Source organism: Saccharomycodes ludwigii, chromosome II (genome assembly GCF_020623625.1).
Source record: "Saccharomycodes ludwigii strain NBRC 1722 chromosome II, whole genome shotgun sequence".
In the NCBI taxonomy this organism is placed as follows: domain Eukaryota; kingdom Fungi; phylum Ascomycota; class Saccharomycetes; order Saccharomycodales; family Saccharomycodaceae; genus Saccharomycodes; species Saccharomycodes ludwigii.
In genome coordinates, this window is record NC_060201.1 from 405,969 (window position 1) to 432,106 (window position 26,138).

A 26,138-nucleotide genomic window follows, 5' to 3' on the forward strand; every position below is an offset into this window, starting at 1 on the left:
TTGCAATACCTTCAAAAGAAACGAATAAAACAAAATGAAGATACTATTCTTTGGATCCGACCTATTCAGCATTAAATCATTAATACCGTTGTATAATAACCTACAAAAAAATGGTATGATCTCACATATTCAAGTAATTACACCACCTCCTAAAAGAACAGGTCGTAATTTGTTAAAATTAAAACAAACAATATTAGATAAATCAATGCCATTGTTATTTCAAAATTTGCCACCTCCAATATATTCTTTGGAAGAATTAAGTATTAATAAAGATAGTGACTCGTCAATGTTTGATATGTGTATTGCTGTTTCTTACGGTAAATTAATTCCAGCAGAGTTGATTAATAAATTAAAATATTCTATAAATGTTCACCCGTCCTTACTACCTCAATACAGAGGATCAAGTCCTCTGCAATATACTTTATTAAACAATGATATTTATACTGGTTGCTCAATTCAGACGCTACATCCCTCCAAATTTGATCATGGTAGGATAATTGTACAAACATTACCTCTAAAGGTAGATGAAATCTTGCAACCAGAGAATGTCAATAATGAAACCGGCACTTTGGTTAAATATAGATATGATAACGATGATTCGCATGTTGGAAAGTTTTTTCTCAGTGAGAACGTTATTGTTGAAAACTCTTTAAAAATACCGGACAGTTTAATGCTCGAAGAACAATCAGGAAACGATGGTCCTCTATTATTAGATTTGAAAGACAAAATGGGTAATGTGGGCAGTCTATTATTAAACGAGGTTATATCTAAACAATTATATCAATGCCTAGATACTGTAACTGATAATAAATGTTTTATACCCCATTATAAACCAAGTTATGCAAAAAAAATTAAAAATACTGACAGAGAAATTAATTGGAATAAAGATACCGCTTCTACAATAGTTAATAAAATTAACGTTCTAAAGTCAGTTTATGTACGGAAAGAAGTCAACCCCAAGAGAAAAGATGTAAATGATAGCAAATCAGTAATAACTAAATTAATCTTGTTGCACGATGCAACAGAAATTAGAGATATAGATTCACTGGAAAATACTGAACAAGATGCTTCTGTTAAGCAAGTTTTGAAATGTCCTGGTGACGCTAAGTATATAGATTCTTTGAGACAGCTAATAATTAAATGTCACGGAGATACTTATATTGGTTGCAAAAATTTACAATTTGAAGGTTTTAAAATTGAACCAGCTTGTAAATTTATCAAAGGTATATATAAAAGGTCACGTATGCCAAAAGTCCCTGAACATAACAATGTAATAACTTTTGTTTAATATGGATGATTATTGTAAATATTTCATTTGTGGTAAATGCTACCAATTTTTTTTTATTTTCTTTTCTTTTTTTTTTTTTTTTGTTTATTTTTTAATCTTTTTAATTGTCGGTTAAGAGTAAAATTCATCATTAATAAAAAATTAATTTTATAAAACTTAAAATAAACAAAAATAAGAAAAATGTATAAATTTTCAATTTTTTTTTTTTTATAATCTTGAAAAAAATGTCTATATAAATCACTAAATGCATGTTACAAAAAAAAAAAAAAAAAAATCCATAAATCTCAAAAATATAACGTAACATCAAGACTTTATTTTAACCCCCCTCCCCTCCGCTCAAAAAACTTCTTTCTCTAAGTGCTACTCACCGTATGAGCATTTTATATCATTTCTTTGAATACCTGATCTATCGCACATTTCTCTAAATATTCCCTTCTCTTTATCAAATAAGTTAATCGGAGAATCAAATTCTTGAATCTCCCCCTTTTCTAAAACTAAAATACGATCATAATTCAAAATAGTTTTCAATCTATGTGCAATACACAATATGGTACAGTGTGGAAACTCTTTAACAATCCTGGCTTGTATATTAGCATCTGTTTCATAATCAACACTACTTGTGGCTTCATCTAAAATTAAAATTTTAGATTTCCTCACTAAAGCTCTGCTTAGTGCTAGAATTTGTCTTTCCCCTAAAGAAAAATTTGAACCTTCATCCTCAACAGTTTGATCCAGATGGAATTTATGTAACTCAGTGTTACCATCTTCTTTGCTTTTTGTTTGTGACCTGACGTCTTTTATGATATCTTCAGTAATTGCACCACTTCTGACTAAGGCATTCCATAAAATGTCGTCGTTACATTCACCAAATGGATCCAAATTTTTCCTAATAGTACCCTTAAATAATACAGGATCTTGTGGAATAATGGTCAGTTTGGAACGCAAGTCAAATAAACCAATCTTATTGATATCAATACCATCAATAATAATTTTACCATGTGTCAATTCCACCAATCTATATAGTGCACTCATAATTGTACTTTTACCAGCGCCTGTTCTGCCACAAACACCAATTTTCTCACCGCCTTTAATATCTATACTTAAGTCCTTCAGTACAAATGGTAATTCTGGTCTGTATTTCAAACTAACATTTTGGAAAATTATATTGGCATTGATGGGCCAATTGTTGTCGGGTTTTAATTCCATTATGCGATATGGTGCCTCTTGAGGTAAATCTGAGGCATAATAAACTAACCTCTCCACACTATTCATATCATTTTCAGCTTGCGTTATTGACCGCAATAACGAGTTTAATAAGCCGGGAAATTGCAAAACGTAAGATAACAAAACCCCAGTACTAGATGCACCAATACGGAATTGTCTGGTAACACACAACAAAGTGATAATTAAAGCATAACAGACGGCAACAATATCCATACAAATAGAAACCCACCTTTGGGTGGCAACAGTCAAGTACGTTGCTTCATTTTGTTTATTAATCAAATAATCGTTTTTCTTTAAAAACATCTCTTGCAGGCTATATGCTTTAACAGTATCAATGCCAGTCAAAACTTCATTAAAATTATTATAGACAAATGACCGTTGAACTGCCTCCAATCTTTTTATTTCTCTCCCACTACTTTGGTAATGATCCGAAATGAAAACAAACGATAACATAATAAAAGGAACAGCAATGGCAAACCAAGGCAAATAAATAATACACATAATCATCACACCAATAACCATAAAGGCCTCGTTTATTGTCATTCTTAATTGTTCTAAAATTTCACTATCTAAAACCTCGGTATCTTTGGTAAAACGGTTTAAAATACGACCGATGGGGGTGGTGTCGATAAAACTCATTGGTGTGTGTAATACGGTCTCTACAGCCTTTATATTTAGATTTCTGCTGGCTCTTAGGGCAACTTCACAAATCAGGACAAATTGAAGCACCAAAAATAGTAAAGAGCTGAATACCCATAAAATATACAAGCCCATATAAAAGCCATCTTTTCTTCCTTTGAACTTTTCTTCTGTCCAAAAGGAAAGCCAAACAGAACTAAACAGTTCAGTAAATGTGGAAAAAGCGACAAATAATAAATACATTATGGTGGCTAGTAAATACCATTTACCTGAACCAGCCTTTAAATATTTCTTGTAAATATTCAAACTCATACTATTAATTGCCCTTTCTTCTTTAAGAATGGTTTGTCCCATTTTGGCCATCATTTTTGTATCTTGCGATCTATACTTTTCCTCGATATCCGAAGTGCTGCTACTGCTACTAACTGACTGAATCTCCATAGCTTCATCTTCTTGCGTTTTTATATGTTCTTTGTCGGCTTCCCTTTTGGAAAAATCCATTAATTGTGAAAATCCATTGTTTGTCGATAATAGTTCATCGACTGTGCCTATGTTAAACGAACCACCTGCACCCAAATAAATAACCCTATCAGCTTTTTCAATAAGACTTAATTGATGTGTAGCTAAAATTCTAGTCTTACCGTTCAAAAACTTAATAATGCACTCATCCATAATATGCTTACCAACTCTAGCATCAACAGCACTTAAAACATCATCAAACAGATATATATCCTTATCTCTGTAAACACTTCTTGCCAAATTGATACGTGCTTTTTGACCACCAGATAGTGTAACACCGCGCTCGCCAATCTCAGTGAAATCACCTGCTGGCAAATTACTTAAATCAGTAGTTAAAGAACATGCTTTAATAACTTTATCGTATTTGATAGGGTCAAACTTGGAACCAAACAAAATGTTATTTCTAACTGTTGTGTTTTGGACCCAAGGATAGCCACACAATAGCAATGTGCCTGTTTGTTTAAACGTAGAGGTGCTTTCGTCACTTGTTCGGGTCATGAATCTTGCCAAAGCTAATAATAAAGATGATTTACCAGTACCTATACCGCCTGTAACAATAATCAACTCACCCCTTTTCACTTCAAACGAAATATCATGGAACCCTTTAATAGGATTTGCAACGTTGTTATTGGTCGTGATTTTCTTCTTATTGTTTTTGTCCTCAGAGATACAGTCCTGTTGCTTTTCACTTGTTGTGTTTTTTTTCTTTACAAAACTAAACTTGATAGATTTCGATTTTTTTTGCTTTTCCTCGTCTTCCTCTTCTTTTTGAATAAGAGCTTCATAATCTTGCCATTCAAAAGAACAGTTTTCCAATTCTAATACATTATCCTTAGACAAATCACAAGGGGGTAATGGCTTTAATTTTTCTTCCTCTTCGGCTAATAAAAAATCTTGTACTCTACTAAGGGCAATTAACCCATCAATACCAGTACCCAGAGCAATGGGAACAAATATCATTTGCAAGCTCAAAACTTCAAATAATGATAAAGAGGAAAAAATCTGACCCGTATTTTTCCCCTGAAATCCATTACCGTTAATTTTATATAGTGCCAAAAATACAATTAATGAAGATAAACTAGGCAAGACAATAGCAAAAGCAGTAAATATATTTCTAATGTTTTGCATTTTAACTACCAAGCTAACTTCATTTTTCCTAATATCTTTGACATTTTTATCATAAGCATCTTCCCAAGCGTAATATTTGATCATTTTTAAACTGTTTAGGATTTCTCTCATTAATGAAACCCTTTGGTCGGTGAATTTGTTGGTCTTGACTCTTAGCTGAATAATTTGGTTGAATGCAAATAAAATCAGTACAACGATAACAAAAAAAGTGCCGAAACCAATGAGCGAAATTGCACCCAAATTGATAATCAATAAAACAATACAAATAATTAGTGGTCCAGGGAATGACCACAGCAATGGTTGGAAAGCCCATGCCAATTCCATTCTACTTAAATCAGTACTCATGATAGATGTTATTTTACCATTACTGTACTTATGGTGAGAGTACTGGGAAATTTTAAAAGTCTTGGTAAAAACAGCTCTGGTTAGGACGCTACGTACCTGATATCCAGTCATTATTGAATTGTGGAAGAAATGATTAAATAATAGTCCTGTAGTTAGCATTAATACGGAAGTACCAATAGCATAACCTACACCATTATTTACATGTAAATGTGGGATAAATTGTTTTTCTTCAACAAAATTAATTAGTTTTTTAGTTAGCAACGGTGTCAACGCTTGGCCACAACTATATATTATTGAAATTAGAATTGAAGAACCAAACATATATCTGAATGTTCTCAATAGAGTAATGACTAAGGCAAATTTAGGGATTTTGCCATTATGGATTTTTAATATTCTATTCCAATTGTTTTCAAAATCATTGTATAAGGATTCGATACTTAATCTGTCGTCTAGTTTAAATAGATCGTTTGGTTGTAATGTTCTTTTATAACCTATTTTAATCAGCGGAATGATCCAAAGAAAGAATATTCTACTGATCCAATTTACGTGATAGAGTGGATAAATAGGTCTTTCATCACTCTGATCGTTGTTACTGTTTGTATTATAGGTTGGTATTTCAGGTATTTTTTTGGAATGCAAAAAACTAAACAATCTTTTTTGAGGAATAATATTTGAATCTGTTACCTTTTCCAAGTCATCAATATTTAAGTTTAACAAAGTTTCTTGTTGACTTTTCTCTGTAGTGATAGAAGTGTCAACGACCACAGAATTGGTAGTAACAACTTCTGGTTTTTTAGAAGACATTTTAAGGCCTCTATCCTTGGTTTATGTGTTTATTGATATTATTTTTGGGTAGTTTTTTTTTTTTTTTTTAATTATTTAAAAAACTGTTTATTTGAAAGCAACAAAAGCAGTCAAGATCTGGAAAGAATTATAGAGTCTGAGCCATTGTTTTGGAAGCTGTTTAAAAGGAAAAAAAGAAAAAAGAAAAAAGGAAAAAGAAAATAAAAAAAAAGGGCTTTGGTTTTTTATTTAATTTTTGTATAATTGTTACTGGCATGAAGTGAAAGAGGGGTAATAATTGATAAAATGACGTTATTAACGCAAATTTATTATTAACCGTACAACTATTTCCATACCGATCAGTATACCGAAGTACCTATAAAGACCGATGCCGAAATAATTAGGAAAAAGGGGTTGAATAAAAAAGGAAAAAGAGAGCGGAATTATTATTAGTATTACAGCAAGCCGGGTTACGTTATTTTTATCCTTTTCTTTTCCTTTTTCCTTTTCCTTCTTTTTTTTTTCTTTTTTTCCTTTATAAAAAAAAATAATTATTACTATTACTATTATTATTATTATTATTATTATTAACAACTTAATTAAAAAAATCAACTTTACAGCCTTAATGACTTTACGTATCCTAGCAAGGAAAAATGACAACTCTAATGACCAACCTTCCTGTTGATTCTAGGGCCCCTTTAAAACAAGAACATAACACTTTAATAATGTCTAATAATAATAACAATAACTTGCTACAAAGTGAAAATGAGGATGAAGAACACGAAAATAATATAAATCATCATAATAAAAATATCTTAACTGAAGAAGAGGAAAAAGAAGAAGTTAGTATAGATAGCCAAGAAAATATTATTACTCATACCTATACTCCTACTAGTGTTAGTAGTACAAGTAGTACAAGTACTAATAATAGTAATATTATCAATAATGATAAAAATAACAGCGATAATAATGCCAGTATTAATAGCAATATAGGTAGCATAGTCAGTGCTACTGCTAGTCCTATTAATAATCAAGAGAGCCAAGATAGTAATGTTGGTACTGATATTGAAACTTGCAGTACTGCTATAAGTACGAATAACTTAAATGTTATGACAACTCATAATAGTAATAATAATAATAATAATAACACTGCCGCTGAAACCAATGCTATTAATGACACCACAGTGGAGGAAATGTTGAATGAAGGCGGTAAAACTTTATCTAATGAGGATGATACTCATATACAGATTAATACTTATACTAATTCTAGTAATGCTATTACCAATGCTAATAATGACAATATTAATGCTGATGTTAATGCTAATACCAATCCTGTTAGTGTTAGTACCAACACCAACAATAATCCTGGTACTATTAGTACGTCCACTAATGCCAACATCAAAAACATAAAAACCAACAATAACAATCAAGGAAAATCCATTGTTAAATTCAAAAATAACACCGCTAACAATAATACCAAAAATAACGCCACTTCGGTAAATACGAGAACTAAATCAAATTCTTCTGCTAGTTCAAACGAAAGTGCTGCCTCTAGTACATGTTCTTTAACTTTTAAAAAGGAAAAAGTTGTATCAAAACAAAGAACCCAGTCTATACAGAGTGTGCTAAGCAATATTTCATTAAGAAGTGCATTATTAAATCACATAAACAACAACAACAACAACAACAACAACAACAACCAGGATGATGCAAATGATAATAATATTAGAAAGGTCAATAGTTGCGCCGATGTTTCACAGCAAATCCAATCGCCTGCAATGGCCAGCACTTATAGGAAGAGAATCATATCTTCCAATGTTGCTAATGCCACTACTAATAATAATGCTTTAGTTAGAACATCTTCCATTGTTAATGCTCAAGATAAAGGTAACAACAACCAGAATTTGTATTATTATGATGGACTAGCAGTCGATGAAGATAATATAGGAAAAAAGTTACCTTTTACCAATAATAAGAATCATAATATTTATAAAGATGGCGTAAAAAGCAATTCCGCTACTCTTAGCGCTATTAGAACCACCAATAATGATAAAAATATTAACTACAAAAATCCAAGTTTAAGTAGATTAAGCGATACTGCAATTAATTTTTATAACACCAACATTAATAATAACAATAATAGTGACAATAATAGTGTTAATACATCTGTGGATACATCTTTGCTATTACAACAACCTATTATAGATATGGATGCTGAGTATGAAGAGGACCCAGTCTCTCAAAAAAGACTAACGACCGATGCCTTGCGTAGATTATCCAGCTTAAAACAAAAACAACAACAACAACAGCAGCAGCAGCAGCAGCAGCAAAATGCCACAAATAATATGAAAAACAAGTGTAGTAACACAAAGGAATTGAAGTTTGGCGGGAAGAACATCATTATGGATTCATCTATAGTTCACAGGAAACATTCTATAATACCGGGTGCTGCTACCAACACCATAATTGATAATATCAATGCTCATAATAGTTCCAACACTGCATTTACTCCCAGTTCTAGGGCTACTAGCAACAATGGTAATAGCAGCAACAACAACAATAATACTGAAAATCACAATGAAAAAAAAATGAATAAGCATGATAGATCTCATGAGCGAATAGATTCACCCAAAAAACCCTTATATACACCGGCTGTATTGAGAGATATCGGAGAGACTAATTTAAAGAATGACACTCTATTGAAAAGGGCTGTTTCCCCAATGTCAATGAGGAATAATACTACTGTTGATTCTATTACCAATCATGAGACTAATTCTATTTCTTCTGCACAGCTCAGTGTTCCTGCTTCTATTGGCTCAACATCATCTAAACTTACCTTTTTGTCGAAGCTAGAAAATTGGATAATTGGAGGCATCAGTAATGCTAATAATCACGAAAATTCGTCGGTTTACAGTAACAATACACATACTACTAACAGCATTATTGCTAAAAAACCCACTCCATTCCCACAACCATTGGTATTGCCACGGCCTACAAGAAAACATTGGGTTCAAGATAGCCAAAGGTCGTCTTGCCAAGAATGTCATAAAACTTTTACATTTTGGGATAGAAGACATCATTGTAGACATTGTGGGGATATTTATTGTGGACTGCATTTAAGACACTGGTTATATTTGAACAGAAATGCCAAATTTATTATTGGTGGGGGTGGTTGTGACAGGGATGGCGTTTTGTCTAAAGTTTGTGATTTCTGTAGTAAAGAGTATGAAAACAAGTTGATGAATAAGGATTATTTACTGAAAGACAATGAGGATGATAGTAATACTAGGAATCCTGTGGATGATAATGTATTTGATGATGAAGATGAGAATGAGGAAGGGGAGCATCATCTCATTGCGTCAACAACCAGATCCGATCATGGTTCCAATAAAACAACTGTAGGAAATTTATCTTTTACCAATAGTCACAACGCTGGCACAGAAAATGGAGCCGTTGCTGCTACCGGTGCGGATGCTGAAAACCTGGGTAATGCCGAGCTGGGACGAGTTGGAAATAACAATGATAACGGAGGCAATAAATCTAAACAACAAAAGAGATTTGATAGTATTATAGGTAGTATTCCTATTGATTGGAATTGGAGTAGTTTCTAGGACCCATAAATATGAATATTTGTGATACCATTAGTATTATTTAGGAGAAGACTACGAATATATATGAATAATAATAATAATAATAATAACAATAGTAATAATAATAATGGTGGTCTCAATATAATTATGTAGTGCAACGGCTTGAAAAAAACTATTTCTAAGGGAACGACAATTGCTATTTCTTAAACAAACAATCAATTCATATACATTTATTTATTTATTTATTTATTCACTTCCGCCTTCTATTATTTATAAGGTTCAATTATTTATTTTATTCATTGTTCCAATTTAGTACACATTTATTTATTAAAAAAAAAAAAAAAAAAAAAAAAAAAAAAAAAAAAAAAAAAAAAAAAACATCATGTTTGATTTCTATTTTCTCTTAGAGTCTTTACAATTTTAGAACTCAACTTGCGTTGTTTAGAAATACTATTCTCTACACTGGAATCACTATCAAATTCTTCTTCTGGATGGGAATCAACAATTTCAAAATCTGACGAGATACTGCCAGCAGTACTACTCACACTACTGCTTATATTAACACTATTTGAAAAGATTGGGATATTAGACAATGAATTATCGCTATTGATCAAAGAGACAGCATCTGAATCATCAGTAACAGTCAAACTACTGGCGGTATTAGTATTAGCACCTGATTTTTGTGACCGCTTTCTATTATGTTGTTGTAACTTCTTTCTACGTTTCAATTCGTTGGTGATCGACTCCTGTAAGTCGTCATCATTATCATTGGTACTGTCTTTATTTATTTCATATAGTTTTTCTCTTAACCCCTCAGCTGTAAAATCTGGAAACAATTCCGGACCCAAAGTATTAACCAGCTCAGTGATTTTTAAGGCTAAAATCTCCCGCTCCTTTTCCAACTCAGAGATTGTTGATGGTTTAACAATAGATAAATACAATGGCTTTAAGCTTTTGAAAGTATCCATACCGATATCACCAAAGATTAGAGCACTATAAGTAACTGTACAACATAATATATATGAGATGGCAAATTTAACGAAATACGAAACGTTATTCGTTGGGTTGATTACGTTATTATAACCGTACACCAAAATAACAGACCATCCAATGTATAAAATTGGAGCTAATCCCATTGCAATCAAAATTTTCCAGGTGGCAACCACATCATTTGCCTTAATTTTAACCGTAGAATTGGCCAAAGCTTCGGCTGCCTTTCTACTGGAGATTTTCTTAGACGCAATAAAGATGGGTGAAAACATAATGAAACCAGGTAGACTCAGTAGGGATAAAAATAAAATACGCACACTTCTTTGGATTAGAACCATTAAATTTGTTTTCCAATTAGTATTGGCGAAAATTTTTGCGGACTCAACTTGATGATCTGGAATGTTGTAATTCATCAAATGGGAATTGTAAAGTAACACATCTTTTTTTAAACTTTTAATACGATCGTCATTTTTGAAAGTTTCATAACCAATAACCAATCTTCTGTTCATTTCAATAATCATAGACAAAGGCATATTGCTGGACAAATACCCTGAATATAATCTCCTTGTAGCTTGTATGGCCATTAAAGTTTCATAATCTGGACAAGTGACCGTGACTGCTTTTAATCCTTTTGTAATTAGGTCTAACAACTCTTTCACTTGTTGTCTATTTGACTCAGGATTTTCATAGTTGAGCACCATTTTTTTTGTGATTTCAATTGGTTCACCGAATTCAACCACAGCCCTACTTCTAAATTTATGAGGATGGAAATAATTCATACCACAAGGAACGATTTTAACGTTTAAATCTTTATGTTTGGACATAGCACCAAGAGCCATCAATGCCACGCCTGCTTTTAATGGTAAAAGATCAGTTCTGTCATGCGAACCTCCTTCAGGGAAAATACCAATGTTTTTACCTTGATTTAAATGTTCAAAAACTTTATGATATACTTTACTTTGATCGATCTTGGGGGAATACTTGAAAGTGGTTCCATTCTTCAAAAGTTTAACAACTTCAGGTTTGTTCATTTTAAACTCTTTACGAAGAAGTAATTCATGCTTATTCAATATCTTATCAATAGCTGTACTGCCTAAGCCTTTTGGTAAACTAATTAATCCCCTTTCCTGAAGTTTTGTAAAATCGGTATCTTCGTCACCAACAATTTTCAACGAATTGTTACTTTCTGGATCAATGTATATTTTGCCGGGCATCAATTTCATATTATCTTGAGGTCTAGTGACACCAATAGACATTAAAAATCTAGCCAAAGTACCAACTGCTGGCCTATGTAGCGATTTTTCGGCAATTAAAAAACTCATGATTTTATTCACGTTTTTTTTAACTTGTCCAACTAAAATGATTGGGTCAACAAATTGATTGGCATGTGGTGCAGCAACAAATATAATGGGGTCATCTCTGCCTGTTTTGGGATTGATTGTTTTCGGAATGTGATATGCTCCTCTTGTTCTGATTTCCCTAAAGAAACAGTCAAAAATATGGACCATTACCCACAAGAAACAATTATACATCAATATTCTATACCATGGTTGCTCACCCTCGTTGGTAGCAACATTACTATTTTCAAGGTTTTTGTTGGGAGTGGTTTGTATTTTAGGAGATTTTTCATTTTCAAAAGATTTATTAACATTGGTATTGATTGGATCAATACTAGTATGTAGTTGTTGTTTCTTATTTTCTCTCTTTCTTTTCTCTGAGAGTAGTAAGGGTTGTTCTGAAGACATTGGTTAGTGTATATTTATGAGCAATTAGAAAGTGTAATTGGGATAAATTATTCAGTATAAAGGGAAAATACTGGGAAAAGCAAGCAAGCAAACAAACAAACTTGTATGGGATAAATGTATGTAATTCAATTTAATCTAAAATTAAAAAAAAAAAAAAAAAAAAATTTAAAAAAAAAGAAATAAAAATGATAAAAAATTACTCCGATACGGGGAGTCGAACCCCGATCTCCACGGTGAAAGCGTGATGTGATAGCCGCTACACTATATCGGAAATATCCGGAAAATTGTCAATTTTTGTGTTAGTTACTAAAGAAAAAAACAAACATACCATACAAATCGACAGAATTTAACATTTTAACAAATTTTTTTTTTTTTTTTTTTTTTTTTTTGCCTTTTTTCTGTCCCTTAACATCGCTGCAACATATTTTTAAAAGAAAATAAAGAATCAAATTAAAAAAATATATGATTTACTTTTCTAACAACTGGCTGACTGACTCACATCTCTAATTCTCAAAAACCAAAAAAAAAAAAAGGAAAGAAAAATATATCCCTTTCTCCCACTCCATTTTTAATCATGCTTAGAATCATACTAAAGGAAGCCAATAAAGGTCAAATCAACAAATTTCATCCCACTACTTTTTTAACCCATTCCTTACGTTATATATCATACTTTCAAATATTCCCCAAATCATTTCCAAATATCACAGATCTCACCACTAGTATCGATTTAAACACTGGAAATAATATCAAACGTAATCACGCTTTATTATCCAAATTATGGAATGTAGATTTATATAAGCTAAGAAGAGAATACAGATCGCTACAAAGTAAATCACACCCTGATTTGATTAAACAACAGTCTACTACCATTGATGGTGATACCAATAAAAGTATCGATAGTTCTTTATTGAACAGAGCATATCAAACACTTAAATCTCCTTTGAAAAGAGCACAATATATACTTAAGGAAGCCACAGGAGTTGATTTGACCAGCGAGGAGTTTCCAGAAAAGTTCAAACCAGACGCACAAATACTAATGCAAATAATGATGGTTCATGAAACCTTGGAAGAAATAACTACCGAAGAAGAAATTATTAAGCTAAAACAAGAAAATAGAGCAAGAATGAGTGAAATAATTAATAACTTGACAGATGCATTTAATAAAGGTGATTTGGACAAAACTATTGAATTAGCTGTTGCCTTAAAATATTGGACAAATTTAGACGATGCTATTAAGGAATGGGAGCCAAAAAACTAGAAGACATATGACTACTAATTTGTTGCTGTAAAACATGTCCCTTATTTATGTATTAAAATCTGCAATTAAAATTAGACTTAAATATATATATATATATATATATATAAATCTTGTAAATAATACAAAAATAAAAATATAATAAATGAAAAATATAGGGGGGAAAAAATGCCCTTTGTTGACTTTTACTTTTCAGTGTTGTTACCATTTTCTTCTATCCCTCCATCATTTTCGTTAGAATTGAGATCTCTCTCACCATTGGCCAATAATCCTCTAGGTAAGCTAAATTCACATAATTTAAACTCGTCTATTTCTTGAGCATCACAAGGCCATTGTCTCAGCCACTTCATTCTACTACCACTAGGAGAAACTTCACTAATCTTAAAACCAAACACTTTTAATTGGAATTGTAATTGTATAGGATTCTTATTATTTTTCCTATTGTCACAATAATCATCCAACTCTTTAAAATTATTTAAAAAAACACCTGGAAAACTAGTACCCCAAAATGAACCATCTAAAAATAAGTGAATAGATGACCTGGGCATATATATATCTTGACAATTTGGACAATATAGTTTAACAGTGCTTTCCCCCAAAGTATCGCTTAACCCAGTTGGTAATAGTTGCATCCCCCCACATAAGTATCTGGGGCAACATCCGAACATTTTATTATCATACTTTTCAGCCATTGCTTGTAGCCCTTGCCTTGTTAAAATGTATCTGGCATGAATTAAGCCATACAATTGTTCTGCATAATGTTCTATAAGTGTTCTTTTGTTTGTCGTAGCTGTGTTTCCATTAGACTTGATACTTTTGCTACTGTTATTATTATTATTATTATTATTATTATTAGTATTATTATTATTACCACTATTATTACTAGTAACAGTTGTCTTAGAAGCGGTACCATCATTATTGTTGATACTTAACATATCTTGATCACCATCGTTATCAACACTTACGCTCATCTCTGTTTGTTCTTTGCCGTCCATTTCTTCGTCATCATCGTCATCTTCGTCATCACTTTCCAAATCTAAGATCAAATCCAATGCCTTTCTATAATATGGAATTTCATTTGATAACCCAGTTAAATTAAAATCATCCTCTATAAATTCAGGTGGAACTTCACAAAAATATTCATGACCAAAACGTGATACGAATGCAGGAATCCATTCTTCATAAGAGGACGTAGAGGCAGAAGAGGAATTTGAATTTGAATTAGATGTTGCTGTTGTGTTAGCGGATACTGCAGAGGAGGACGAAGAAGAGGTTACACTTGATGATAAATTACTATTGTTAGTAGCTGATGGCTTCATTGTGCATATAGTACTGGCTTGATAAATTCTTTGTTGATATTGTTGCTGTTGTTTGCAAGAATTGTTTTTTTTTTTTTTTTAATTTTAATTTTATTTTTTTCCTCTTTTTTTCTTTTTATGCGTTCTCTTTGTCTTGTGTGTATAACCCGGCCAAAAACAACATCAATAGCAGTTTATGTCCGCTAGCCGAAGTGCCAGAATGTCCGAGATGATTTTTGTAATTTAAAAGTTTTTTTTTTTTTCAAGTTTTTTTTTTCCAGTTTTTTTTTTTCCAGTTTTTTTTTTTTTCATAAATTTTTTTCTATTTTTGTTTTATTTTTTTTGCTTGTTTTTGTATTCTACTTTTTTTTTTTTTGCTTAATCTTACAAAAAAAAAGGCTTAATAACAGACAATCACGCTAGTACAGCAACTCTGAAAAACATTATGGACTTTCATATTTATCTGACTTTGCTTTTCATTTTTATAATAAGATTAACTAAACACATCACAGTTCCAGAATCTTTAATAACCGCTATATTTGCACCATCAGCATACAATGTACAATTAAAAGAATATAACGAATTGTTGAAGCAAAGAAGAGAGCTAAACAATGAGCAAAACTTACTAAGTGCTAAAGATCATTACGCCAAATGGACAAAAAACAACCGTAAGTTGGATAAACTAAACAAAGAAATCTCCAGTAAGGGAGAACAATTACTGAATATGAAGAATACCTTTATAAACAACGCTGGCAAGTATAAAGTCATTTTGATCACTTTGCCCTTTTTTTTTGTCAAATTTTATTTTGGCAAAAGATTGGTCTATAGCTTTAACACTACTGACATTGGTACCCACAATAATATTGATAAAATGTTTCCCAAATATTTCCAAGTGTTATGTACTGTTGGTTGGTTTGGTCTTCCTATTTTATTCATCAAAAAGTTTCTTTTGGAAATTTTTGGTGAAAATTCAACCCTTGGTATGAAGTTGGCTGGTAACAATAATTTTCTTTTAACTTCTGGTGTTTCTTTAGGAATTTGGATTTGGGCATTGGAAAAAATAATTGATGAAATTGAATTTGTTGTACAGAACTTGTTTGTTAAAATCGATAAACCAACAATTGCGAACGATAAAGAATATACCACTTCAGCTGTCCCATCTACTGCTGAATTAGATTAAGGCTTGTTCGCTTTTAATTAAAAAAAAAAAAAAATAGTTTTTATATAAGCATATTGAATAATGATAGTGATAAAAATAACAGTTTATTCTTCCCTTTTCCACTTTACCTTATTATAAACTTATATAAATAGATAATAACTAAAAAAAAAAAAAAAAAAGATAATCCTTCACTAAAAGGTTTATATTCAATAAAAATTACTATACATGTGCATATTATAATACCAGAAACAAAAAAAAAAAAAAAAAAAAAAGGCTAAAATTAAAACCAAAAATAAAAGTAAAATTAAATTTAAAAATATCGAAGTGAATAAATGTATAAATAATAATAATAATAATAATAAAGTATATTGCTAATAAAATACTCTATTGTATGGGAGAAGTGAAAGATTTATCAAAAAAATATACATATGTGCGTCTATATGCACAATAATGTGCCAAAAGGCAGTACTATTCATCATAGCTATTTACCATGCGTTTTTAAATCTTGGCAACTTAATATCTCACCTTGATGATTTAAAATCATAGCATACCATTTACATAAAACATCATAATGTTTATCCCTAATCTTGCATGATTTAACCATTTGTTGTAGAATATATTTAATCCACACAACATTTGCCCATCCAATTAATTCGGTGACAGCACCATTACTGGTATTGTTTTGTAACATGTACGGTTCTAATTGTCGTAATTCAGAATAAACATCATAATGTGGTGATCTGATAAAAAATAAAGGATGATCCAACCTTGTGTATATTTGCGTATCGCCACCCATTTTACACAATTTATAATCTATAACGGTCACTTTACCATTTGAATCAACCAAAATATTATCTAAATTCAAATCCCTATGCTCAAACTGATATTTAACTTCCCAACTAGCTAAAACATTAACTAATTGCCAAAATATCTTGGACAATGTTCTTGATGGGACATTAGGTTTTTCAATTAATACTTGTGATAGCGGTTTGCCCCTACTTTCCATTTCTATAATCAACAGGCAACTATGTCCATCTCGCTCGTCATTATCTAACAAATTTGTCCTATCCAGCTGATCTGCAGTACAATTTGTAGTACTAGTTACTCTTCGTTTCGTAATTATCAACCACTTTTTAGAGATTATGGAAGATCCTGTCTCATTCATCAATTTGTGTGATATTTTTATGTCGTTAACTATCACTGGTAACATAATATGATCTGTACAATCGAACGCGACTAATTTGTAAATTTTGTTTTTTACAGGATTAAACAAAACTCTGGTATTTCCACGCTCATACAGAATATCCCCATCCAACACATCTTTAGGTAATTTATATGATTTTTCATCGACTAATTGTTGCAATTCCTGGTACGCTTTTTCGGATATAGCCATGTTGTTATTATTCATAGCCACAATAAAACTATTATTACTACTACTTACCGATGTTATTGTAGAATTTAATGTGGATGTAGATACAGAAAGTTTAATAGATTCTGATGTGTTGTTAATCATACTCGTGTTATCGCTACCATTTGAAATCGAGGAGTTATTGTAGCTAGCAGTAGCGTTAGTGGTTGAGCTTCCCAATTTCATTCTAATTTTTTCTAAAGAAGCTTTATCGGGTATTGGAAGTGAGATATTACTATTACTACTATTGCCAAAATTAAAACTATAAGTAGAACTATTGGATAATGGTGTATTTGGTGGGGTAATATTGCTATTGCCGCCACTATTCAGGTTTATCTGTGATGTTAATTTTTTCAATGAAGGGTTACTTGTTCTATTTCTTAGACCTAAGGATGTTTGTGAATTTCTATTTCTTAAACTTGCCTGTGAACTTCTATTTCTTAAACTTGCCTGCGAACTTCTATTTCTTAAACTTGCCTGCGAACTTCTATTTCTTAAGCTTGTTGAGGAAGCCCTATTTTTCAAGGAATTGTTCGTTGCTGTATTAGTAGATGAGGATGATGAAACTAAGGTAGAGCAGTCGTTATCATTGCTGTTGCTAATGGCAACAGTAGCGTTATTATTATTATTATTGTTACCACTATTGAAAAACAATTGTTTTTTTAATTCACTGAATGACTTTTTATGTTTTGCAGAAGGTGGTATGTTGCTCATACTTTGACTATGTTGGTGTCTTAGGGTATTATCGGGGTTAGTATTATTACCAATAGTCGTTGCTGGTACAAAAAAGACATTAGCTCCATCGTTAGTAGTTGAAACTGCAGCATCATTCTGAAAGTTAAGATTCCCGTCGCTATGTGCTGCCTCATACAAATTAGAGACAGAACTTCTTCTTTTCCAAAATTTCCATGATCTACCAGATGCTATACTACCCAAGCTAGATAATGATGGTGATTGGTTTAATCGTCTATTAGTATTGTAGCTAGTAGTGTTTTCGCGGTCGATGGATAAATTTTCCGCACCAAGTTTTTTATTACTGGCAGTATTTCTAAAAATCGATGACTTCTTGGTAGCAATTCCCCTAATGTTTGTCTTAATAGCGTTATTTGTGACGCTAGTATTACCGTTGTTATTGCCCGTAATGTTAATAGTGGCTGCATTTTTCATTTTACCAGTAACATTTATTCTTTTACTGTTAATGCCATCAACATTGCCCACGATTTTTTTGTTTTTGACAAGTGTAGCAGTAAAACCATTACTACTGGCTGTTCCGCCGGAAATATTATGATGATCCGAAGTAATAACAACTTCAGGGACAACTTTCTGCTCTTCCACAGATGGACTACTTATCGAGAAAAAAGTTTTCAAACTACTCGCTGTGGATGATGTTTTTTTCAACGATTGCAAACTGGAAGTCGAGAATCTTTTACTTTTGGTGGAAGATGGTGTATTGGTAGAATGTTTGTTAATGTTGGCGTTCTCCCCAGAAGTGTAGCTGTCTCTTTTATTATTATTAGAGCTAGCATTAGTATTGGCAGTTCCATTGCTGGTACTGGTACTGTTGTTGATGCTAGTGCCAAGGGTGGTGATAGTTCCGGAAGAATATCTTTTCTTGGAAGATGAGGAAAAACTATTTTCGGATCTAAATGATAAAGTGGACCATCTTTTCTTTGAGGATGAGTTATGTGCACCGGTGCTAATAGTGCTTACGTGTGCATTTCTAGTAGGTGTTACAGTGATCGAATTAGTCACAATAGTTGAGGAAGTGCCATTATTGGACGTAGTAACGCCCGAAGTGATTGTTGTGGAACCAGATTCCTCATACTCTACTTCTTCTTTCGCCTGCTCCTCGACATCTTTTATGAATATAGGTGAATTGATGACAAGACCATTGTTACTATGATTATTTTCATTAGTGTTCCCTGACAATTGTTCATTATGAACAATATTTGTAATATTTTTCATTGAAATCTTTCTTTCACCAACACTTGAAGTACTCCTCCTTTTAATACTGTTATTCGATCCAACCTTGGTGCTAAGAACAGTGGTCGTGTTATTATTTGAAGTGCCAGTAATAATAAGGTCAGAATCAACACTTTTTATCCTAGGAATGATATTTTCCTTTTCATTTTCATACTCACAATCGGAATCTTTCATACTGTCATCATCATCATCTTCTTCGTCATCATAATTAATTTCCATGGCAATAAATTTTCTACTAATAGAATCATTTTTATTATCATTGGCATCGGAAAAAAACTCAAAAGATGTATCGGAAGTTAAGGTTGTTGTTGTGGGAGTGGGGGTTTGCATAAATACAGAGGAAGATGAGTAATATTCTTTGGTTTTGATCCAAAAAAAGAAAAAAAATAAATTTCCCCTTACAAGTTAGGAATATATTAAAAGGTGGGATAAAGTGTTTTTTTTTTTAATTAGCTGAACCTTTGGCAAGTGATGGTATGTTGTTGAGATGTTGTTATTAAAAGAATCAAAAAGAAAAAAGAAAAAAGAGGAAAAAAAAGAAAAAAAAAAAAAACCAAGAGTGTTATTTAAAAGAAAAGGATAAATTTGTTTCCTACTTTGAAAAAAAACAAAACAAAACAAAACAAAACAAAACAAAATCTAAAACAAACAAAAACAAAAACAAAATCTTTGTGAAAAAAAAAAAAGGGAAAAAACCACCAAAAATCACCAAAAACAAAACAAAACAAAAATAAAAAACGCAATTTGTGCCACAGAATAATTGCCAGCCTGGCCTTATAAAAACATCCGTACCTTTGAAGTTAGTAATTTCGCGTGTTTCATGATGTACTGCGCGATGTCTGAGCAACAATGCGTTTAGATCGGATCTATTGATTGATTTATGATACTTATTCCAAATATACGCGGAATATACGCGTGTTCGGAATTCGGAACAAGAATTATTGCGTGCATTTTCTTTTTTCATTGAATACCAAAATAAATCATTTTATACAAAATTTTGTTGTGTCAATTATTTATTACAGTGCCTAAAAGTATCAAATTGTTTTTGGTCCAGTATCTATAATAAATATATCGGAAATCATCTTCTTTTTCCCTTCAAAGCAACTAACTCTTTATTTTATTTTACTTTATTTTTGGAACAGTTGAGAAGAAGAAAAAGAAAAAGAAAAAGTAATGAGCTCTGATAGTGATAGTGATTTCGGTAATTTTTCAGATGCATCTTTTGAAGAAGAAAATGATTTTAAAACTGAGAATGAAGTCGCTAATCAAATATTGGAGAAAGATTTAAAAGATGGAACAGAAAAAAAACAACAATTAACTGTTGGAAATCAAAATGACATACTTGAACGACCAACTAAGGTAGCTTCTCATGTGAATTATGATGATCTGATTAATAATTATTTGAATGATTTGTTATCTACACCAAACCCAACCTATAAGACTGATGATCCTGCCGAAAATAGCACCGAGAAATATACTTTTCAATTGGACGAAAGAAGTACCATTATTTATCAACAATTAGTATGCTTACCATTCCAAGTACATCCCTTTAATTGGAATCAATCTCATTTACGTATTTTACTTTTACAAATATTGAAAATAAAAGACCATACTTTAAATGCTGCTGCTGCTGCTGCTGATAAAAATGACGATAATTTGAGTGCTATTAATAAAAGCAATGCAGCTTGCTATGACGAACAACCCAACATTGTTAACAGTGATAAGCTAGACAAATTAAGAGATCATACTTTATTCGATAAACTTATGCAAAAAATACCAACAACACTAAAAAATGCAGATGGTGATGTCAACCCTACTACTATAAGTTCTGGAATTTGTCAGGAATTAGACATTCCAACCGACATTTTCCATGAATATATAGAAAAATTAGTTAGTTTACAAATAAAACAAGCCAACCTATTGGATATCAAATCCACCTATGAACAAGTTATTACGAATCTAGTGGGACATACTCAACGTATTAGGAGAGAAGAGATTGAAAAGTACAATAAAAAAAAGAATAGTAACAACAGCAGCATCAATAGTAGAAACGGGAGTGGTCTACTTAGGAGACGAAGTATCAAAAATAACCCTGGAACAAAGGGAAATGACGGTAACACGTCTACAAATACCAGTAAAAGTAAAAGATTCAGTTGGATAATGGGATGAAACTTATACTCTACGGGAAGCTCGTTTCTTTTTTCATTTTTTATTTTCATTCTAAAATGATTTTAAATGACATACATACATACATACATATATATATATATATATATATAAAGAAAATAAAGTAAAACCACACAGATAAAATAGTTTTAAATGATAATGTAATATAGAAAAAAATATGAATAGATATTGTTGTCACATAGTTATACATAACTAACAAAAAAAGAAAAAATAGACGGTTATTATAACAACCTTGGTTCCAAACGTGGTTTTTTAACAATTTTTTTCTGAGCAGCACCAGTTCTTTCAAAATCAGCAACATCTTTCAAATTTCTGCCTTCAGGATCCAAGTCTTTCAACTTGTATATTCTAACCATCCAGTTTTCACTGGTAAAAGCCTCCTCAAAGTAATCTAAATTACCAACATCCTGTGATCTAATAGTAGCCCCTCTAACTCTATCTACAGCGGGCATATTGCCTGCGGAAAATAACTCAGGGAAATTATGATAACTCAATTTGTACATCAAACTGTTTTTCATGGTATCGGTAGCAAATTCATCAACACGATATTGCCCATTTTCAGTGAAAAATTTTCTTTCTTGAATTTCCTCCGGCCAAATGCCCTCACTAATTCTAATCATCCACAGAAATTTATTAATATCATCACCGCTGTAGCCTAAAAGCCCGCCAAAGACAACTAGGACATAGTCTACGTCTAATTCCTTATATATTTCATAAGCCTTGGCTTCAGGTGATGACATGGCCCTACCAACTATAGCAATGTGTGTATTGTTCCATGTGTTGTTATCAACCAATGTAGTTCTATCAGCCATACCACCAATTTGGTAGCCGTAATCCCACCATGATGCAACTTTGCTATCTTCAGCGGTATTAGAACGCAACCAGTAGTAAGCTTCTCTGAAATCATCAATATAAACTGGGGAGCCGTCTTGATTAGTTTGGCCCGATAGTAGAACAACTGATGGAGAGGAATAAGCGTTGGAAGTAACCCAGGTACAATGGTACACAAAGAAAATCAAATAGCTCAAAAATACAGAACTAACAATCAAATTAGTAACCGTTTTGATTAGTCTATCAGTCTTGTTTTTGATCACAGAGTCGCGGAAATCTAAATAAACGTGGAATAGCTTAGAAATTGTAATTGCAGCACAGACACATATAATCGGAGTTAATGTCAACATCAATCTGACCATGACACCAGCAAAATACGAACACAACACAGAATAAGCGATAACAAATACATGCTCATCACGCAATTCAGTAAATAATAGAAAGACACCAACTGGGAATAGCCAAATCAAAAATTGCGTGTCAAAAAAAAAGGAAGACCAAGCAGTTGGCTGATGTTCAGAAACCGAGGCAATGATTGGAATGTGAATCTTGGCATAACTTGTATCCCATAAAGAGTAAAATCTACCGGTCCATGGTGCAATGAGGCCTAAATAGGTTAATCCCACAACACCCAAGATACCTATCCCGATTAAAATTAAAATGGAAGAAGTTATAAAAATCTTGAAGTGGGCGCTGCTAATCTTACTTTTAATATGGTCAGCAATCATAACAAATTGCAATAAACCAAAAACACCCAAGGCACTCATATGGTCGTTAGATCTGATAGGTAGAAATCCAACAAATGGGATTTGCATTGAAGCCAAAGTACCGATACTAAACCAAGTGCAATATGCAGAATATAATTTATGATTATATCTACCCATTAAAATCAAAAGAAAAACATGGAATGGAATTAAGTTGGTAATGAAAACATATCCACCCCAGGCGCTAACCATGTAAAAATACGATAGAGCAGCAAAAGTACCAAATGCAATACTACCGGTTTTCATGGCTTTAATCCATAAATAGAAGGAGGTCATTAATAATGTAATAGCGATAGCCTCATTATCGTATGAGCCCGCAACACTTCTGCTGATATAACCAGGGGCAATAGCAATAAAGGCAGCACTTAAAAATGCGGCAATTTCATCGTTGTGATAAACTTGTTTTGTGAATAGATATGTAGCTAATGCAGTAATACCGCTGAAGGCAGGTGCAAACAAAACACAGATGTTACGAATATCAATTGGTAAACCCAAATAGTTGTTGAAAATATGCCAGACTAAACCAGAAGTGGTCATTAAACCTGGGTATAGGGTACCACCAGTAACTCTACCCAATGGATACCATGTCTTGTCATCAAACCAATTTAGGAATTTATGGAACCCGTTGGCCACCAAATATTTAGTAGCTCTGAAATTAAACCATGGATCAAATTCGTGGATGATTGACTCAAAACGGATAACTGAAAACAAACGATTAGACGTTGCAGCACCTATTATACAAATAAATATAACAAGCTTCAAAAATGCTTTTATACCAAGCAATAACTGTTGTGACGTGCAACAAGGAGAGGGGGAAGAAACAGTAGCCATTGTGAAGCGATTGAGTCAATTATGTTTTTGTTTCTTGATGGTGTATTTCTTCGATGCTTGTGAATTGTTTATGTAGCGTATTTGTGGGTAACCTTTAAAGAACAAAAATAAAAATGAAAATGAAAATGAAAATGAAAATGAAAATGAAGAGAGAAAACGATAGGTTTTGCTTTTTCATGGAATAAAAAAAAAAAAAAAAATAAAACAAAGGCGCAGTATGAAATTGTAATAAAATACAATTTTTTTTTTAATCAAGTGCGTGTGTTGTTCTCATTTTTTTTTTTTTCTTTCTTTCTTTCTTTCTTTGTTTTGAATGCGTGTATTTACAATTTTATGTAATAAAAATATTGTTGTGAGGAATTTGTATTTAACACCAAGAAGCAATCAATAGAAGGAAAATCAAGAATATTTCCGATATAGTGTAGCGGCTATCACATCACGCTTTCACCGTGGAGATCGGGGTTCGACTCCCCGTATCGGAGTTAATATGACTCACAAACACAATTAATGTGTTTTATTTTTTTTACAGCTGTTACGATTACTCGCTTATTATTATTAGTATTATTATTAGTATTATTGTTTTTGTATTCCGTTCTATACACACGCAGGTATAATTAAAAGTTTTTTTTTAGCTTCATATTTAATGTTTATTTAAAGGAGAGAGGGAAATAGGGAAAAAAAAAAACAATTAAAAAACATCTAGCTTTATATATGTCAACATATCTAAGTAGCCTTTGTTTTAGTACGACCAGTAAAACCAGGAATACTTTTAGCAAAATCCTCATCAATATGTCTAAATGGGTTTTTAATACCGATTTGATTAATGTTGTCAACATCCTCATCCGTCAATAAAATATAATTTTGGAAATCTTTGGCAATTCTTTGCAAATTCAATGATCTTGGAATAACCACGATACCCCTCCTGATTAAATACGATATAACAATGTCATTGCCACTGCAATTGTATTTCTTGGCCAACTCAACAATTTCAGGCAATTTTAAAATAGGAGCACCACTAGACCCCATTGGAGAATAAGCGGTCATCAAAATACCCTTTTCATGACAAAACTCAGCCAATTCCAACTGTGGACACTGTGGGTTAATTTCTACTTGATTGATTGCTGGGGTAATTTTGATATCTGGGTCAGATAACAACTTATTCAAATATCCAATAGGATAGTTAGATACCCCAATGTTCTTGACTCTATGGTCGCGAGGATCTAGAACAATGGATTGTAATTGCTTGTATGTAGTTAAATAATCCTTTTCGGATTCAACAAGAGGCTCACCAGTTTCCGAGTCATGTGGTACACCAATATATTGAGGAACACCATTGCCATTGCTACCAGGCTTTAAAATTTTTGGAAAACACAATGGCCAATGTTGTAGGACTAAATCAACATAGTCCAATTGTAAATCTTTCAAACTTATGTCGATAGATTCACTGGCATTATCCCAATAAACTGGCCAAACTTTGGTAGTGATGAATAAATCCTCTCTTTTAACTTTACCTCTAGAGAAGACCTCTTGTAATGCTTCTCCAATGAACTTTTCAGTACCATAAAACCAAGCAGTATCTATATGTCTTAGTCCACCTTTTTCAATAGCTGTAATTACGGCTTCTTTTGTTTCCGGTGCTCTATCACTAGGAGATGCGGTACCTAATCCAACCACCGGGATGATTTGTGAGCCTAAACCTGGCACGTTATTTTTTAGAGTAAAATAGATTTCGGTTGTTGAGGGATGACTTTGACTTTTAGACATTTTCTTTTTGTTATTATTATTATTATTATTGTTATTTTTTTTTTTGTAATTTAATGATGTTAGTAAAAGGGAAGGAAAGGAAAGGAAAGGAAAGGGAAGAACAAAAGGTATATAAGGATATTAAAAAGGGACACGGTGATATATATACTGTTTATTACAATTGTGAAATTAAAGTAGGGGGGAATAAACAAGGCAAAAAAAAAAAAAGTGTATTAAAATATAAACGGATTTAACTAATTATGTATCTCCTTTTAACCAAAAACTATTTAAAAAATTGTTATAATATACAAAACTGTGCTTACATCTCCGCACATATATTTAATTAGTCATAATTTATTTTCCAATATTGCCACAATCCACCGTATACCGAATCAAAAATACGGATATAAATACGCATACAAATACGC

At 32.1% G+C, this 26,138-nt stretch overlaps 11 protein-coding genes and 2 non-coding genes across 13 annotated transcripts; 6 read left to right on the forward strand and 7 right to left on the reverse strand.

Moving 5' to 3' along the window:
* Nucleotides 1-34: 34 nt before the first annotated feature.
* Nucleotides 35-1,288, forward strand: FMT1 (methionyl-tRNA formyltransferase; the record flags this gene model as incomplete). The annotated part of the gene is made up of 1 exon (XM_046080368.1): nt 35-1,288. One exon carries the CDS (start codon nt 35-37, stop codon nt 1,286-1,288), a length of 1,254 nt encoding a protein of 417 aa, XP_045935635.1.
* A 360-nt stretch (nt 1,289-1,648) lies between these two features.
* Nucleotides 1,649-5,947, reverse strand: SCDLUD_001474 (uncharacterized protein; the record flags this gene model as incomplete). Its single annotated transcript, XM_046080369.1, has 1 exon — nt 1,649-5,947. One exon carries the CDS (start codon nt 5,945-5,947, stop codon nt 1,649-1,651), a length of 4,299 nt encoding a protein of 1,432 aa, XP_045935636.1.
* Nucleotides 5,948-6,579: 632 nt separating this feature from the next.
* Nucleotides 6,580-9,537, forward strand: PIB2 (Pib2p; the record flags this gene model as incomplete). The annotated part of the gene is made up of 1 exon (XM_046080370.1): nt 6,580-9,537. One exon carries the CDS (start codon nt 6,580-6,582, stop codon nt 9,535-9,537), a length of 2,958 nt encoding a protein of 985 aa, XP_045935637.1.
* Nucleotides 9,538-9,896: 359 nt separating this feature from the next.
* On the reverse strand, nt 9,897-12,251 carry SCT1 (bifunctional glycerol-3-phosphate/glycerone-phosphate O-acyltransferase SCT1; the record flags this gene model as incomplete). Its single annotated transcript, XM_046080371.1, has 1 exon — nt 9,897-12,251. One exon carries the CDS (start codon nt 12,249-12,251, stop codon nt 9,897-9,899), a length of 2,355 nt encoding a protein of 784 aa, XP_045935638.1.
* A 199-nt stretch (nt 12,252-12,450) lies between these two features.
* SCDLUD_001477 lies at nt 12,451-12,522 on the reverse strand. The gene has a single exon. It is a non-coding gene; the product is annotated as a tRNA-Glu (tRNA).
* A 303-nt stretch (nt 12,523-12,825) lies between these two features.
* JAC1 (J-type chaperone JAC1) lies at nt 12,826-13,509 on the forward strand (the record flags this gene model as incomplete). Its single annotated transcript, XM_046080372.1, has 1 exon — nt 12,826-13,509. One exon carries the CDS (start codon nt 12,826-12,828, stop codon nt 13,507-13,509), a length of 684 nt encoding a protein of 227 aa, XP_045935639.1.
* A 182-nt stretch (nt 13,510-13,691) lies between these two features.
* Nucleotides 13,692-14,825, reverse strand: CKB1 (casein kinase 2 regulatory subunit CKB1; the record flags this gene model as incomplete). Its single annotated transcript, XM_046080373.1, has 1 exon — nt 13,692-14,825. The coding sequence occupies one exon, from the start codon at nt 14,823-14,825 to the stop codon at nt 13,692-13,694; it is 1,134 nt and encodes a 377-aa protein (XP_045935640.1).
* Nucleotides 14,826-15,249: 424 nt separating this feature from the next.
* GET1 (GET complex subunit GET1) lies at nt 15,250-15,984 on the forward strand (the record flags this gene model as incomplete). Its single annotated transcript, XM_046080374.1, has 1 exon — nt 15,250-15,984. One exon carries the CDS (start codon nt 15,250-15,252, stop codon nt 15,982-15,984), a length of 735 nt encoding a protein of 244 aa, XP_045935641.1.
* A 460-nt stretch (nt 15,985-16,444) lies between these two features.
* ALK1 (protein kinase ALK1) lies at nt 16,445-19,684 on the reverse strand (the record flags this gene model as incomplete). Its single annotated transcript, XM_046080375.1, has 1 exon — nt 16,445-19,684. The coding sequence occupies one exon, from the start codon at nt 19,682-19,684 to the stop codon at nt 16,445-16,447; it is 3,240 nt and encodes a 1,079-aa protein (XP_045935642.1).
* An 843-nt stretch (nt 19,685-20,527) lies between these two features.
* On the forward strand, nt 20,528-21,523 carry LAA2 (Laa2p; the record flags this gene model as incomplete). Its single annotated transcript, XM_046080376.1, has 1 exon — nt 20,528-21,523. The coding sequence occupies one exon, from the start codon at nt 20,528-20,530 to the stop codon at nt 21,521-21,523; it is 996 nt and encodes a 331-aa protein (XP_045935643.1).
* A 239-nt stretch (nt 21,524-21,762) lies between these two features.
* On the reverse strand, nt 21,763-23,967 carry STT3 (dolichyl-diphosphooligosaccharide--protein glycosyltransferase subunit STT3; the record flags this gene model as incomplete). Its single annotated transcript, XM_046080377.1, has 1 exon — nt 21,763-23,967. One exon carries the CDS (start codon nt 23,965-23,967, stop codon nt 21,763-21,765), a length of 2,205 nt encoding a protein of 734 aa, XP_045935644.1.
* A 410-nt stretch (nt 23,968-24,377) lies between these two features.
* On the forward strand, nt 24,378-24,449 carry SCDLUD_001484. The gene has a single exon. It is a non-coding gene; the product is annotated as a tRNA-Glu (tRNA).
* Nucleotides 24,450-24,690: 241 nt separating this feature from the next.
* Nucleotides 24,691-25,731, reverse strand: ARA1 (D-arabinose 1-dehydrogenase (NAD(P)(+)) ARA1; the record flags this gene model as incomplete). Its single annotated transcript, XM_046080378.1, has 1 exon — nt 24,691-25,731. The coding sequence occupies one exon, from the start codon at nt 25,729-25,731 to the stop codon at nt 24,691-24,693; it is 1,041 nt and encodes a 346-aa protein (XP_045935645.1).
* Nucleotides 25,732-26,138: the final 407 nt, after the last annotated feature.